We start from the raw sequence: 17288 nt of genomic DNA on the forward strand, positions 1-17288 counted from the left end.
AAGTTGCATTTGGCCAGAATTCTAGTTGTCACAACTGCAAAGTGCTACTGACATCTACTGGGCATACACAAGGGTGCTGCTCAAACATCCAACAATGCACTGAACCGCTTCCCACACAAATAATCCAGTCCAAATGTCCACGATACCAAGGTGGAGAAACTCTGACTTGCCTCCAGTCCCTGGCAGAGTTACTGAAAGTGAGTGTTTATCTGAAACACTACCTGAGGGAGTACCTTCCCTATATTTGAGTTTCAGTCTCCCAAGCAGGTTTTAGATCAGCTACCATGTTGAAAGTTCCACTGCTCTTTTTCTCTTGTCTTCCTGAATTTGAATTCCTAAACAATATAAGTACATAACCAGGAATTTTTTCCTTTGATTTTTGCTATTGATTGCTTTGTTGCTATCCATTTAAACCATAGCAAGCAAAGGCTATCTCTTGAAACAGATACAAGCAAAAAAAATTTTTTTTTTTTTTAAAAAAGGGAAAGTAGTAGAAACAAGGAGAAAAAACAAAGTCAAAGCACTGGAACATTTTTCAAACATTGAAGCGCTATTAAATGTTTCCATAGTAAGGAGGAAAGTCCAAAATATATCCACCAGCACATTTTCTGAATTGTGGCTTCCCACTTAAGATAAATATTGCAATAAACTACTGGCCCAGCATGCCCACATTACCTCTCTGACCTTATTTCCCACGACTTTTCCCTGCTGTCTCCACTCCAATCACTCCATTCCCACACAGCAGGTATGCTCCCATCTTCAGGCCTCTGTTCTTTATGTCTCTTTATGTCTCGCTCTTTCCCAGCCCCCTAACCACACTTCTCTCTCCTTCACCTCCTTCAGATCTTTGCTCAGTTGCCATTTTCTCAAGTGAAACCTTCCCTCACCTACGTATTTATAATAGCAAAACACCCGGGGTGGGGCAACCTTCTCTATGCTTCCCCCCCCCCATGTTTTATTTGTTCTTAATCTCCCACAGTAGAAATTCACTCCATGAAAGGAGGTTCCTTGTCTGCTTTATTCATTGCTAGATTGATAGTGTCCTAAACAATGTCTGACTCTTAACAGCTGTTCAGTAAAATCTGTTGAAGGAATGAGGGATTGAATACAAAGGAAACAAAAAAATTAATGAATGGGTGTCTGGCATTTTCTGCTTAGATTCTCAGCACCCCCTCCATCTGAACTGGGACCTTAGTACAGAAAGCATGGTTGGCAACTGCGCAGAGGGCAAACATCCTCATACGGTTGCAGGTGGGGCGCGTAATTCTCTTTGCAAAGCTATTCAGCGGCTCGTATCCTAAAGTGAAGTTACGTATATTTTCACCCAATTTTTTCTCTACATGTACCCAATGGAAGTAATAGCACAAGTGCACATCACTGCCACGTTGTTTATTGAATCCAGATTGAGCTGCTGTTTCAGCTCAGGATGCAGAGGCTGGAAAGAGTATCCGTGCCATCCTTACAACAAAAAGAACGCTGAGCAATCTCCTGTCGTTTTACTTTAAAAAATAAATAAATAAAGGAGAAGTGAACGGCACGCGGTCTCAGCGAAGCAGGTGAAACCAAAACCAGGGGTCTAGCTACCCACTCAAGTCCCAGCGACCGTGCGCTCCGCGATGGTCTCCCCGGGGGGCCCCCAAGCTAGCGACACACACAGACACACACTCTAGGCTCCTTTAGAAGTTTCCGTTTCCTGGAGATGGACTCCGCCTAGTCAGGGATCACATTCACTTTCTAGTTTCCCTTCCCGCGGGGGTCCGGCTTTAACAAAGACCGACGCCTGGACACCGACCCTGCGCGGCCGTCGCCGGGGCCCAGCGCGCGCCCCGCCAAGCGCGCACTCGCCCGCGCGCGCCCAGCCCCGCCGCCCGGGATCCGCGGTCGGGAGGAGCAAGCGCGAGGGGTCCGCCGCCTCCCGGGAGCCCCCAGAGCCCGCCACCATGAGGTAAGGCTGACCCCGCTTCTCCTCCCACGTCTGCGCGGGTCTTTGTTTCTCACGGTGCCTCTTTCATGCGGTCCTCGTCGCGGGGCTGTGACCCTGGAAGGCGCCGAGCCCCTCGCGCCGGGCATCGGCCGGGCGTCCGCCTCTGGGAACCTCCCCTGGAGCCCCGTCCTCCTGGCCGAAGTCGGGCGCGAGGGGGAAGGTGGCGGAGCGGACCTTGCCGGGGTCCGCGCCCCCCCCCCCCCGGCGTGCGCAGCGGGACTGTCAGCGGGTGGCGCGGCGACGCGCGGGGCGGGCTGCCCGGCTCCCTGCGGCTCCTCTCCGCCCGCGCGACGGCCACCAGGCTGGGTTCGCGGCCGCCCCCGGGGCCATTCGGGGCGGCTTCTACGTGGCGCGGGTCCCCTTCGGCCTGCCACCTCCTCTTCTTCCCAAATCTGCAGCTGCCATCCCCTGCGTGGGCAGACGCGGCTCGCCGCAGCGCTGCAGGCGTCGCACACGCCCTCCACTGCCATCTTGCCTTTTTGATTTGTGGGTCCGAGTTCTCCACCTTCCCTGACCTGCCTTTGTGTCGCGTACAGATGTGTATTGTTCGACCCAAAGCGCTGTGTGGTGGGATTTCTTTATCGGTCTCCTTTATCAATTTATGGCGGTGGGTCCTTGGCTCACCCATTTTGGACCCCCAGAGGCTAGCGCTCTATCCTTCTCCCCCGTTTAATTAGTCGAGGAATGAATGATGAAGATCTGGGGCTCCGCATGCAAATAGCCCTTTTTTCTAAATCCTGAGCTGAACACCGCCTGGTTGTGTGATCCAAAGCAAAATTTATTAAACTCTGCGAGACTCTCCCATCTGTAAAAATTGATGGCATCCGTCTCTTAGGACCAAGAAAGGGTTAATTGACAGTTTAGCACATATTATTTGTGGACAGTGGTGATGATGATGATGATTACCAAAAACTATTTTTAATTAGTGGCTCACTTGTAACATATATAAGAAAGAAGGGGGAAGGTATCCTAAAGGGGTCAGAGAATCCAGGAGGAAAATGCAAAACATGAATTATATATTTGTATGCAAAATAGGGTCGGAGAGGGCTGGACCTCACTGAGAACTGTATCCCAAGGAGTAATGAAAGGCTAGTTCCAGGCAAAAGAAAACAAAATTACCTAAGATAAAGCTTGCCTCTTCAGAAACAATAGCTTCTCTCTGCCAACTTCCCAGAGACAAAAGTTAAAAAATAAAATAGAAACAATTTAAAAAGTAAAATTTCTCATATATCCAGTTGTGTGTAAATTCCACAGAACTTGGACAAAGCACTTCAGTGGCTGACAAATTGCCCCTTTGAGATCTCATGATCACATTCATAATACCTGAGATAGTATTCTTCATGGTCCTTCATTGTCTGAAGGTAGAAACCTGCAGAAACCTGCAGAACAGAAGAGATGTTCATTTTGCTCTACAGATATCCCCCAACTTGTGTATCTGGGCAAGCTGTTACGGGCATAGCAAGTGTTGCCCATGATTCTGGTGCAGTTACACCAGAGAAAGGAGAAACTGCCGAGGGCAGTCATATCACATTCCTAGTCAAGACCTTAGGAAACAATTCAAAACCTATTTTTAAAATCCAAACATGGGACCTCCCTGGTGGTGCAAGCGGTTGAGTGCAGCGCTGTGAAGCTGTCCGCAGCCTCTGCAGTGCAGGTTCCATCCCAGTCAGCCAGGGAGATACCCACATGGCGCTGCAGACCTCTTTTGTCATGCCCACTGCTCCCCTCAGCACTGTATTTTGGTCAATCTACCTGTTCTGTTCCCTGCTCTGTCTCTCGTGAATCCTCTCACCCCCCACACCTCTGGCCTGTACCCCAGTTCTTGTATGCATGAATAAATAAATCTTTTTAAAAATTAAAAAAAAAATCCAAACATGAAGCCAGGCAAAAAAAATATATATATATGCCAAGGTATAAAAGAAAGACAAACAGAACAGTGAAGACTGATATGAGAAATTTTGGAACCATTAGCAGGAAAGGAAGAACTAGCAGGAATTCTGTCATCTAGAATCCAGGGGCTTTTTTTTTTTTACCAGCCCTGTTCCTCTAGGCTGGACATGCCACAGCTACCAGTCTGTAACTGCATTCATTCAACAAATATTTATTGAGATTTTATGGTATTCCTGGAATAACAAATGCTGAGGACACAGTGATAGAAAAACAAAATCAAAACAAGGTCCCTATTCTTATGGGGTTTACATTTAAATAGGGGAAATAAATAATAGTAAGTTAGCCAACAATCATTATTTGGAAAATAATAAGAACTATAAGAAAAATGAAAGTGTACTAAGAAGGTGACCCAGAATGATGGGGGGCTATTTTAGATAACTTCTAGCCTCTTGAGTGTGGAATATTTGAGCGGAGTTATGGGAAAGAACTAGTTATGCAAAAGTTTAGAACAGAGCATTTCAACTAGTCTTTCAATTAGTACAAATGTCCTTGAACTTGGTATGCTCAAGATAGGAAGAAGGTCATTGTGTCTAAAATACAATGAACAATGAGGAGGTTAGTAGGAGAAAATGTTGGGTGAATAGATAACTGATCCTTTGGGGATATATAGGACATGGCAAGGTTTGGGTGAATACCTAAGGGTGTTGGGAAGTCATTAGGAGATTTTAACCAAAAGAGTAACATAACCTGGTTACATTTTCAAAAGTGTGGATATAAGGAGACCAGATTTTTTTTCCCGCAACTCAAAGGAAAGGTAATTGTGGTTTAGATTAGGAAAATTGTAGTGTAAATGGAGAAAATTGGGGTTGGATTTGAGATTTATCTGGTGATAGCATTAATAGGTCTTCATATTGGATTTGATGAGGAGTAGAGAGGCAAAAAATCAAAGATTACTCCTAGGTTACCTGGCTTTTGTAACTAAGAGATACCAAATAAAGTGGGGAAGACTAGGCTCAAGGAAATCAGATTTCTGTATTGGACATAATTATTTGAAATGCCAACTGAAATTGAATTAAAGATGTAAACTACAATTACATTAACCTGGAATTCAGAAGAGCGATCCAAGAGAGAGGAAATATACTGGAAGGTTATAAACATCAGAAAATCTTTAAATTGTGGCAGGGAACATATTTTAACTCATTTACCTTAATAATGATTATATCTTTGATAAGTAGCATTCTTATCTTTCCTTCAAATCAGATCCTTTAATATATTTTTACCTAGTTCTTTCATTCTTTCAGAGAATCACTAATCACCCCCAAAATAAATAAATCTCTGTCACTCTGTATCTGAAGCACTCTGCACAGCACGTCCTGGTAAGAAGTAGCTGCATCTCAGAACAACTTCAGCAATGTAGAATGTTGTGACTTGAAATTGAGGGTCATATTTGAAGCCATTGTTTTCTTAATCTGAGACCTTTAAATATCTGGCATGTCTTTCCAGTAGGCAGTCACACAGACCTCTTTTTTCCTCTTGAGGTTGCTCTAAAATCTCTTCATGTTTTCTCATCAGGTTCTCCCAAGACAAAATGAAGTTTATATACCTTAGATATAGCCTATATTTTAAAGCAAGCTATTCTTAAAAATAAACTTCCAGTGTTTATAGTAAAGAGGTATTATAGCGGTATGGTTGAAAATCATAAGCTTTTGAGTCTGGCAAAGCTGGGGTTGATTCTTGGCTCAGCCATTTGATTGCTGTGTAATTTTGGACTTGTAATTTAAACTGTCTGTCACCCAGTCCTCATCCATAAAAATATGAAAATGCTGAAAGGTTTTTATAAATATTAAATGTAATTTGAATAAAATATTTGACACACTGCCTGGCACGTAGTAAACTATCAATGAATGGTAGTTTTATTAATATTTTGGAATGCCCACCAAATTCTAGATAGTTTATATAAATTGTATAAAATTTATACTGAATCTGCATTGAGGCCAGGTCATATGCATAAGGCTGTTTTTTCAAAAAATATTCTTGCTTGCTGTTTAATTTAACTCTTCACCTTGAATAAAATAGCAAAAATTTCCAGTTAAAGGAGAGCTTTAACCTGGTGGGCATAAGACTTTTTACCCATGAACCCTGTTGACCCATTGTCTCCAACTCTCCTGCCCAGTACAGTAGCCACTAGTCATGTGTGACCATTTAAATTAACTAAAAACAAATAAAATTTAAAATTAAGTTCCTCATTTGCACTAACCACATTTCAACTGATCAGTGATCAGCAATGGCTAGTGTGTCTACCATATTATACAGTACAGATAAGAACATTTCTGTCATGACAGCAAGTTCTGCTAGAAAGCTCTGGTCTAAAATCTACAATGACTAAAAATTTGGCACCTGTATATATGTGTGTATACATACACACAAAATGACAAAGAGAGAAAGAGAATATAAATAATTTTTATACAAAGAATTTAAAAATATAAAAATTGATGTTAATAATTATAAACTAACTTTAATGTCTACCAAATATAATATTAAGCTAACGATTTATGTGTAAGTTTAGTATTTATAAAAATGGGAAAACATTTACTGGACTAGATTATAAATAGGAAGTAGTTTTATTTTTTCAGCCACTACTACTAATTGTACAATTAATCCAGCTCTCTAACTTCTTGTTACTTTGAATATTAGGACAGTTCGTTCCAGTTCCTACAGACTTAGTCCAATTCAGTTTAAAGCCTAAATATCACATTTGACTAAAGTACTCTTTTTCTTCTTCCCAGCTCCCAACAAATATTGATATATGTGTAATGAGTAACAGGAAAATGTAATAGACTGTAGCATGACTGGCAAGATGAGGATGCAGCTTTAGCTAAGGTGATCTTTGAAGAGTGGACATTTGAGCCAATTAAAATAATTATGAGAATAAATAAGCCCTAGAATTTTCTTAAGAAGAGTTTACAGAGCAAGAAAATAAAAAGCAGGTGCATTACTAAAGTGCAGTGAGTGAGAGGAATGTGGTCCAAAATGAGACTGAGAAATAGACAGGGGCCAGATGATACAGGGCGTAGCAACCGTGGCTAGGAGTGGGGGCTGGAGGTAAAGAGTTGAGTATTAGCAATGTTGCACAGCTTTGCTTCTGCTTTTTATTCCATCTTTCTTGCAATTATCCTCCTTCTCACCCCCAAGCATCATTTTCTCCCTCAAGATTGGATATAACATTGCTATTATAAATATCCTGATTAAAAATTTTTTTGACAGCTCCCACAGCCTCCCTCCAGCTGCAGCTTATTTCTCTATAGCCTTCATAGTGAGACTCCCTTAAAGAGTGGCCTGTAGGGTCTCCCTGGTGGTGCAAGGGGTTAAGCACAGCACTGTGAAGCTATCCGCAGCCTCTGCAGCACGAGTTCAAACCCCTTGCCAGTCAGGGAGTCACTCACATGGCGCAGCAGACCTCTCCTGTCTCACCCGCTGCTCCCCTCAGCAGTGTATTTCCATAGATCCTCCTGTTCTGCTCCCCACTCTCTCTCTCTGGTGAATCCCCTCACCCCCCTCACCTCTAGCCTGTACTCCAGTTCTTGAATGCATAAATAAATAAATCTTTAAAAAAGAAAAGAGTGGCCTGCAGTTCCCTTGTCCACATCTTCACCTCCCACTGTCCCCTCAGTCCACTACAGCAATGGTTTCATCCCTGCCATTCTAGAAAAATATTTACAAGGTCCCCCTCAACTTTACTCCTGTCAAAGCAGCAATCTTTTCTCTGTCCTCTTATAATCATTTTACACATTTAATATTTATCTCTCTTGAAACAGATATTTTCTTCCTTAGGTTTTCATGACACTGAGTTTCTGATTTTCCTGCTCCCTTACTGACTAATTTTCTTGGCCTCCTTTCCCAGTCTTTCTGCTCTACTTGACTGAAATGTCTTGCAGCTTAGTTGTTTTGTTTTTAAGTTATAAATATTTTATTATTTATTTTAAAGACTTGCCACTAGTTTCCACAACTATATCATTTTGGGAGTACAACCTCACACTTCCATATATGACCACACCTCACCCTCCACTAAAGTTTCAGTGACACTAACCTGTCATCTCCGCCTCTATACCTTTCTGCCTCCGCCCCCAAGCCCATTCTCTATGGCATAGAACCATATTTTTCATAAGGCCTAAGAATTATTGTTGTTTTGCCCATTTGCTCTCTTTGGTTGTGTATATTCTACAAATGAGTGAGACCATGGAGTAATTCTCTCATGTTCTGACTTGTTTCCTTTAGCATAGTCACATGAAGCTCCATCCATTTTGTCCCAAAGGGCAGTTGTTTTTGTTTTCTTTAAAAAAAAAAAAAAACAGCTGAGTAGTAATCCATTAAGTATATATTCCCATAAATTCTTTATCCAGTCACTGTCAGCAGGCATTTAGGTTGATTCCACATCTTGGCTATGGTGAATAATGGAGTGCATAAATCTTTTTGTATCAGTGTTTTCATATTCTTTGGGTAAATACCTATCAGTGGTACTGCTGGATCATATGGTATTCCCTTTTTTAGTTTTTTGAGAAATCTCCATATCATTTTCCATAGAGGCCGCTCCAAGTTTCATTCCCACCAATAGTGGATGAGTGTACCCTTTTCTCCACATCCTCACTAGCATTTGTTTTCTGTATAGGCCATTCTCACAGGGTGAAGTGATATCTTATAGTTTTGATTTGCATTTCACTTGTAATAAGTGATGTTGAGTTTTTTTCCATGTGTCTGTAGACCATCTGGATGTCTTGGAGAAGTGCCTATTTCAGGTCTTGGCCTATTTTAATTTTTTCTTAATTGAAGTACCATTGTTTTATATCCTTGTTAGTATTTTAACTATATAGGATTTACCCCCTCAGATGTAGGAACCACAGCATTCCCATAGAATTCTACCATAGTCCATTTATCTCTCTCCCTTTCCCTCTCCTTCCCACCCCTCCACCTCTCCCTCTGGATGCCTCAGCTCTGTGGTCAGCTTTCTAGGGTTGGCTTTAATTTTTTTCTGACCCTTTGTTTGCTTTCTCTATATTCCATAAATAAGTGACACCATCTGGTATTTATCTTTCTCCTTTTGGCTTATTTAGTTTAGCATAATCACTCCCAGCTCCATCCATGTTGCTACAAATGGCATGAGTTTATCCTTCTTGATTGCTAAATAGTATTCTATTGTGTATATGTGTATATTACATCTTGATATACTTTGGCTTGATCCACTTGGGCTATTTTTTGATTGGGTTTTTGTTGTTGAGTTATATGAGTTCTTTATATATTTTTATTTTTTTTTTTAATAATAAATTTTATTGTTATATTCCCCATACAATTGCAGCCCCCCCATTCTGACCCCAATCCCTCCCCTCCCGCCCCCGCCCCCCAAAAAAGTGTCTCTGGTTCATAGTTTTTTGTTGATTTTGATTTTCACTTTCTTATAGTTATTCATTTTCCTGGTCCCTTATTTAAGTTTTCTAGATTCCTGCTATGAGTGAGACCATCCGGTATTTTTTTTTTCTTTTTGGCTTATTTCGCTGAGCATGATCCCTTCCAGCGCCATCCATGTTGCTGCAAATTGCATGTGTTTATCTTTTTTGAATGCTGAGTAATATTCCATGGTGTATATGTACCACATCTTCTTGATCCAGTCATCTATTTTTGGGCATTTGGGTTGTTTCCAAAGCTTAGCTATTGTAAACACTTTATATATTTTTAAAACTAACCCCTAACCAGACATGTAATATAAAAATATCTTCTGCTAGCTTGTAGCCACCTTTTTGGGTTTTTTTTAATATATTTTATTATTATTTTTTAAAGATTTATTTATTTATTTATACAAGCACTGGGTACAGTCAGAAGCGCGGGAGGGTGAGAGAATTCATCAGAGCCATAGCAGGTAACAGAACAGGCAGACTGACGAAATACACTGCTGAGGGGAGCAGCAGTCAGAGCAGGAGAGGTCTGTCGCGCCATGTGGGACCCTTGCTGGTGGCCAGGGATCGAACTGGCACTGCAGAGGCTGTGGGCAGCTTCACAGCCCAGCGCTCAACCGCTGCGCCACCAGGGGAGGCCCCACCTTTTTGTTTTTGTGGTTACAACTTGTTTTTTTACCTTCTTCTCTGTCTAGGCTCAGTCCTTAAGTAATTTCATTCTATACCTTGTGTAGTCAGACTTTGCCTGAATGTTGATGACTTCCAGTTTTATGTCATTAGTTCTTATTTCTCTCCTCCTCATCTCCAGAATTTTCTTCATTAATGTCCAGCTTCATACTTGACATCTTCACTCTAATGTCTAATAGGCATCTCAGAATTGACATTTCTAAACAGGCCTCTTGATTTATCCACTCAGTTCTTGAAATCAAAAGGAACTATCCTTGAAATCATAAGAACTATCCTTAATTCTCTTTCCCTCATGGCCCTCCCCACACCCAGTAATCCACCAGAAAGACCCCTTAGTTCTGCCTCCAGAATATAACTATCAAATCCTCACTAACCCTCGACAGCCAACAAGTTGCATCATCTCTCCTTGGGTTCCTTCAAACTGCCCTTTTGTCTTTCTTAGGAGACTTGCTCTAGCCATACTATTTAAAAAAAAAAAAAAGTAACTTTTTTTACATAACATTATTTTACAACACTGTGTATGATTTAGGAGAATAGGTTCTCACCTCTTTAGATGTGTGTCACCACACCCCTGCCACCACAAAAACACCCAGAAACCACCGCCACAGTCCACTGCGTGCTGTTTAGACTTAACTACCTCTTAGACCCTCTGCCAGCCTCCCAGTTCCCTTTTCCTGCTTTATTTTTGTCCTTAGCATTTATTTCCATCTCACATACTCTATATTTTCATTTTTCTTATTTTTTGGACTTTTTATAGCACACCCTGTCCCTCCCCCTACCCCACCCCCCATTACAGTGTGCACTACATGAAGACATGAAGTCAGGCTGTTTTTCTTTGTTCACTGCTGTATCCCCTATGGTTAGTGCCTTGCAATGGTAGACTCTCCAGAAATATCTGTTAAATAAACAGCTTCCCCACCAATTTCCCTTCGTGACTGCCTGGCATCCATTGGTCACAGAGCAGCAGAGGGATGTTTTGAAGCCTAAATCATTTCCTTATTTAAAATTTCCCCCTCTAATTGTAGCTACAGTAAAATAAATTTTCCTTATCATGGCCTAGCAGGCCTGCCTACATCATCTGTCCCTACCCGCTATCATGCCTCCTCTCCTGCTAACTCTCCTTTTAAAAAAAAAAAAAAAATTATTTATTTATTTATACAAGAACCGCGGTCAGGCCAGATGCGCGGGAGGGTAAGAGGATTCACCAGAGACAGAGCAGGGAACAGGACAGACTGACGAAATACACTGCTGAAGAGAGCAGTGGCCGCAACAAAAGAGGTCTGCCGCACCATGGGGGACCCTCACCGGCTGGTGGGGATCTAATGGCGCTGCAAAGGCTGCAGACAGCTTCACAGAGCTGCGCTCAACCGCCTGCGCCACCAGGGGAGGCCCTAACTCACCTTTTTGTTTAAAACTTTTCAGCAACATTTATCTTCTGTCCCCCGTACAGTCCAAGTGTTCCATGTCAGGACTTTCATACTTGCTGATCCCTTCAAAAAAAAACCAAGGCTCCTCAGCCTTGGCATTATTGACATTTTGGCCCAGATAATTCTTTATTACTGGCCTGTGCATTGTATCATATTTAGCAACATCCCTGACCTTGACCCAGTAAATGCCAGTAGTATCCCTTCAGTGGTGACAAACCAACTTGTCTTCAACCATTACCAGATGTCTGGGAGTGGGCTGGCAACCCTGATTGAGAAGCACCGGCTTCGGCCATGCTGTCCTCAGATCTCTTATGACTCCATCCTTCTCGTTGAGATCTTTACTTCAATAGCCCCTTTCTACAAAAATTTCTCCTCGACAGTAAGTACACACAAATACCCACACAGAACCACTTAATCCTATTACTGATTAGTTTTTCTTCTTAACACTATTTACTGTCTGAAATTATGTTGTCCATTGATTTGTTTACTGCTTATTTTCTGTCAATTCCATTTGCTCCCCCTCTCTCAGAATAGAATTAGCATCACAGAAAGGACCTTTTTCTATCTTGTTCACTACTCCTTCCTTTGCAACTAGAATATTGCTTGAGAGTATGGCATAAGGTGATCAATAAATATTTATTGATAATAAGTACTATATAAGTACCTAATTCTCAAACATTTTACAAGTATGTACTTAGAGTATACACACAAAGGGGGGTTCTGAGTACAGCAGAGAGGGAAAGACACATGCATAAGGACACTCTTCACCTCATAATCAGAGCATTTCCCTCTTTGAGAGGTGCCTTAAAAAAATTTTCTGTACATTTGTTGTGAACCTTAATTATGACCAATGGCAGATTGAGAAAGTCTTTCCTGACTGCCTCACCACCCCCCTCAGCAAAACAAATGAATAAATAAAAGTAGGTATATTAAGTACAACATTGTCAGTTATAGACAGCGAAAATCCATTTCAAACTGGCTTAAGGTGAGAGAGAGAGAAAGAGAGGGAGAGAGAAGAGAGAGGAGAGAGAGGGGGGAGAGAAAGAGTATTTGCTTAGGTCTAGGGGTGATCAAGGTGAACCAGGTAGGTTCTGGATTGGATCTAGGTATTTAGTCAACTCTCTCTCTCCCAGTCTCCCTTCCTGTCTCTGCTTCCCTCTCTGTTAGAGTTTTGCTCGGGCAGACTCTCCCCAAGAGTCTGGGAGGATGACCATCAGCAACTCCAAGCCTGGACTATCTCTGAAAAAAATCCGTGAGCCCAGGGAATGGCTGGAAAATCTTATGCTTCCCACAAACTGGAGTGGGAAGGGTGGACAAGCCCATCACAAATGAGATGATTTGAGATGATGGAGAGAGCTTGTTCCACAAAGGAAAACTGAACACAGGGATCCTGACCGAGTGAAAGCCACAGAAGTCCACAGCCTTGGACAATATACCCATCCCGGGTCAATTGGTGAAACTTTATTGGAATGTTGATTTGTCATTGACTGTTCCTTATAAGCACCTTATAAGCAAGGCTGTGTCTTGTTCACAAACCCCGGGCTGATTCAGAAGCTCCTGCACATGAAAGGCTCTCAGGAAGATTAAATCTTTCCTGTTCCCCTTTCCCCTTCATCTTTCTAGTTCAAAGACAGCGCTTCCAGTGGCCCCTCAGAGATTGTACTATGCCTCATACAGGGGAACCCAACACATATTTTTTGAAGTGCAGTGAATATTAAGGGCAATGATATGTCAGTAACAGGTGTCCACCTTTGTGGTGACCCACAGCCCCAGTGGTCAGGATGGGCACTTACAAAGCCTAGTAAGCCTCCTTTTGCCTGTTCCTCGTCTTTCTCTAAATTGGCTACCCTCCTTTTATCCACCTCAGCTTAAGCTACTCCCCATCTCTTGGTATATCTGCTCCTGTCTGTTTCTGTGCTTTTTCTCACTGGGTTTTCTGCCTTCCTCTCTTCTTCCCTTCCTTTCTTTACACCAAAAATAAATTCCTGTGGCTTCTCTGTCTCCTTCAATGTGCTTATTTTTCTTGTTTCTCACCTTCTGTCTTACTATACTATTCATACCATGGAAGTAGAGTTTTATGTTAATTATTAACTGTGTATATATTTATTATTCTTAATTTTCAATGTTTGTAAAGAAAACGTTTTTAATTCCCCTCTCTGAAAATAGGTGGTTCCATGGGTTACCAACTGCCAACAGAAATGGATACTCTGTAACTTTGAAAACCCTGTCATCTCTCCAGAACTGTTTCTTTTTTTAATTTTAATTTTATTTTTATATTCCCTATACAACTGCAACCCCCTTATTTTGATCCCAATCCCTTCTTTCCCCACCCCCCGCCCCCCATAGAGTGTCTTTGGTTCATAGTTTTGATTGATTTTGATTTTCACTTTCTTATAGTTATTCTTTTTCCTGGTCTCTTATTTAAGTTTTCTAGATTCCTGCTATGAGTGAGACCATCCGGTATTTTTCTTTTTTTTTCTGGCTTATTTCGCTGAGCATGATCCCTTCCAGCGCCATCCATGTTGCTGCAAATTGCATGTGTTTATTTTTTTTTGAATGCTGAGTAATATTCCATTGTATATGTACCACATCTTCTTGATCCAGTCATCTATTTTTGAGCATTTGGGTTGTTTCCAAAGCTTAGCTATTGTAAATAGTGCTGCTATAAACATAGAGGTGCAGGTGCTCTTTGGAATTGATGTTTCTGTGTCCTTTGGGTAAATACCTAGGAGTGGAATTGCTGGATCATATGGAAGCTCTATGTTTAGTAGGTCCAGAAATCTCCACACAGCTGTCCATAGTGGTTGGACCAGTTTGCACTCCCACCAACAGTGCAGGAGAATTCCTTTTTCTCCACACCCTCGCCAACATTTGTTGTTGCTAGTTTTTTTAATATGTGCCATTCTCACTCGTGTAAGATGGTATCTCATGGTAGTTTTGATTTGCATTTCCCTGATTACAAGTGATGTTGAACATTTTTTCATATGCCTGTTGGCCATTTGCATTTCCTCTTCAGAGAAGGTTCTTTTTAGCTCTTCTGCCCATTTTTTGACTGATTATCTTTGTTTTTGTTGAGTTTCATCAGCTCTTTGTAGATTTTTGTGATCAGTCCTTTATCATTAGTGTTGTGTGCAAAAATGTTCTCCCAGTTGCTGGGGTTTCTCGTTGTTTTTGTTATTGTCTCTTTTGCTGTGCAGAAGCTCTTTAATTTGATCTAGTCCCAGCTGTTTATCTTTGCCTTCACTATCACTGCTTTGGGTGATGTGTCAGTAAAGATGTCTTTGATGTGCATATCATGTAGTGTTTCACCTATATTTCCTTCTATGTATTTTATGGTTTCAGGTCTTATGTCTAGTTCTTTAATCCATTTTGAGTTAGTTTTTGTGTATGGTGTGAGGTGGTAGTCAAGCTTCATTCCTTTGCATGTAGCAACCCACAGAACTGGTTTTTTAATAAGTAATGAGAATTTAATGATTGTTCCTGGGATATGGAGGAAATTAGTATAAAGTTATAGGAGCCTAGTTTAACTTTAAGGTCAAATAACAGAATTGGTTATTATGCAAAGAACACTAAGTTTTGAAAATTAGTTACTTCCTATTTTTCTTCAAAATTAAAAAAAGGTTTTGTCTTTGACAGTGAAATTCCTCAGGATTCCTTGAAGACCATTCTGTTGGAATTAGAATGTCACTTTACATGGAATTTATTGAAGGAAGACATCGATCTGTTTGATGTAGAAGATACAATTGGGCAACAACTTGAATTTCTTACCACAAAATCCAGACTTACTCTTTATAACCTACTGGCTTATGTGAAACACCTAAAAGGCCAAAATAAAGATGCCCTAGAGTGCTTAGAACAAGCAGAAGAAATAATCCAGCGAGAACACTCAGACAAAGAAGAAGTACAAAGTTTGGTTACTTGGGGAAACTATGCCTGGGTGTATTTCCACATGGGTCACTTTGAAGAATCTCAGAAGTATGTAGACATGGTGGGGAACACCTGCAAGAAACTGTCCAGTCCTTCTCACTACAAGTTGGAACGTCCTGAGATTGACTGTGAGAAAGGGTGGGCACTCTTGAAATTTGGAGGAAAGTATTATCAAAAGGCTAAGGTGGCTTTTGAGAAGGCTCTGGAAGTGGAACCTGACAATCCTGAATTTAATATCGGCTACGCCATCACGGTGTATCGGCTAGATGATTCTGACAGGGAAGGCTCTGTAAAGAGCTTTTCTCTAGGCCCTCTAAGGAAGGCTGTTACCCTGAACCCAGATAACACCTACATTAAGGTTTTTCTGGCACTGAAGCTTCAAGATGTACATGCAGAAGCTGAAGGGGAGAAGTATATTGAAGAAATCCTGGACCAGATAGCATCCCAACCTTATGTCCTTCGTTATGCAGCCAAATTCTACAGGAGAAAAAATTCCTGGGACAAAGCTCTTGAACTTTTGAAAAAGGCCTTGGAAGTAACACCAACCTCTTCTTTCCTGCATCACCAAATGGGACTTTGCTATAGGGCACAAATGATCCAAATCAAGAAGGCCACTCGCAACAAACCTAAAGGAAAGGACAAGCTAAAGGTGGATGAGCTGATTACATCAGCTATATTTCATTTTAAAGCAGCTGTGGAACGAGACTCTATGTTTGCATTTGCCTACACGGACCTGGCCAACATGTATGCTGAGGGCGGGCAGTACAGGAACGCTGAAGACATTTTCCAGAAAGCCCTGCGTCTAGAGAACATAACTGATGATCACAAACATCAGATCCACTACCACTATGGCCGCTTCCAGGAATTTCACCGTAAATCAGAAAATACTGCCATCCATCATTATTTAGAAGCTCTGAAGGTCAAAGACAGGTCATCCCTACGCACCAAACTGACAAGTTCGCTGAAGAAATTGGCTTCCAAGAGACTTAGTCACAGTGGCTCAGATAGGCAGAGTTTAATTGCCCTTGGGTTTGTTTATAAACTGGAGGGAGAGAAGAGGCAAGCTGCTGAGTACTATGAGAGGGCCCAAAAGATAGATCCAGAAAGTGCAGAAATCCACACGGCTCTCCGTGAGCTTCGAATTTCTATTTAAAAACACACTCTAGGAAATTAGTACTAAGCTTTCCCATCCGTTTTGGGTTCTATGATTTTGTTTATTGTTTCAATCCATTGTCATTATAGAATCAATTTTTATTGAATGGTTATTGTATACCAGGCATCATACTATTTCATATACAATTTTTGATGTTTTCCCTTTTTTTTAATTAAAATACTATAATCCATTGAGAAACAGGAACATTTCAGCTGTTGCAACTTTTAAAAATGACATGACCATATGACTTTGTGTCCTTTATCTCTGCTGTTTATAATTTTCTGATTAAATTCCCATAATAATCATTTATGAAATGAATATAATCCTACATAAGCCTATGACAACCGATGGTAGGAGCACTTAGAAGTGCAAAATTATATCAATTAAATTTTTAACTATGTAGTTTGGGAAAGCTACAAATTAAAATTGCTCTGACTTTGATGAGGATCTTTAACCATCAGCCTGATGTGACTTAAAGATTCTTCTTTGCTAGAAGGAAAGGTCCATTATAATTAAACATTTGTCATCTCTGATGACTTCAATAAAAAGAGAACATGAGGGGGGCAATGTCTTCAAATATAGAACTTTAGGGACCCCTGAGGAAATCAAAGTATTACCTCCCAAGATATTCGTTAAGTAGCTAGAAACAGTCATGAGGGGGGGAAAAATGAATAATGGAAGATATTAGTCTCAAGTTTCTCTGGTTCTTTTAACTAGAATGAATCTAAATGAATGAATCTAAAGTGAATCTAGATGGAATTAACTTTATTCCTTCC

At 41.1% G+C, this 17288-nt stretch overlaps 1 protein-coding gene across 1 annotated transcript; it reads left to right on the top strand.

Annotated features, from left to right (window-relative positions):
* The first annotated feature begins 1868 nt into the window (after nt 1-1868).
* LOC119233458 (interferon-induced protein with tetratricopeptide repeats 5) lies at nt 1869-16667 on the top strand. The gene is made up of 2 exons (XM_037495833.1): nt 1869-1945; nt 15069-16667. Exons 1-2 carry the CDS (start codon nt 1941-1943, stop codon nt 16510-16512), a joined length of 1449 nt encoding a protein of 482 aa, XP_037351730.1. The 5' UTR covers nt 1869-1940; the 3' UTR covers nt 16513-16667.
* The last annotated feature ends 621 nt before the right edge of the window (nt 16668-17288 follow it).

The sequence above is a fragment of the Talpa occidentalis genome, unplaced genomic scaffold (assembly GCF_014898055.3).
Source record: "Talpa occidentalis isolate TD23 unplaced genomic scaffold, MPIMG_talOcc4v2.1 talOcc4.8, whole genome shotgun sequence".
NCBI classification, from domain to species: domain Eukaryota; kingdom Metazoa; phylum Chordata; class Mammalia; order Eulipotyphla; family Talpidae; genus Talpa; species Talpa occidentalis.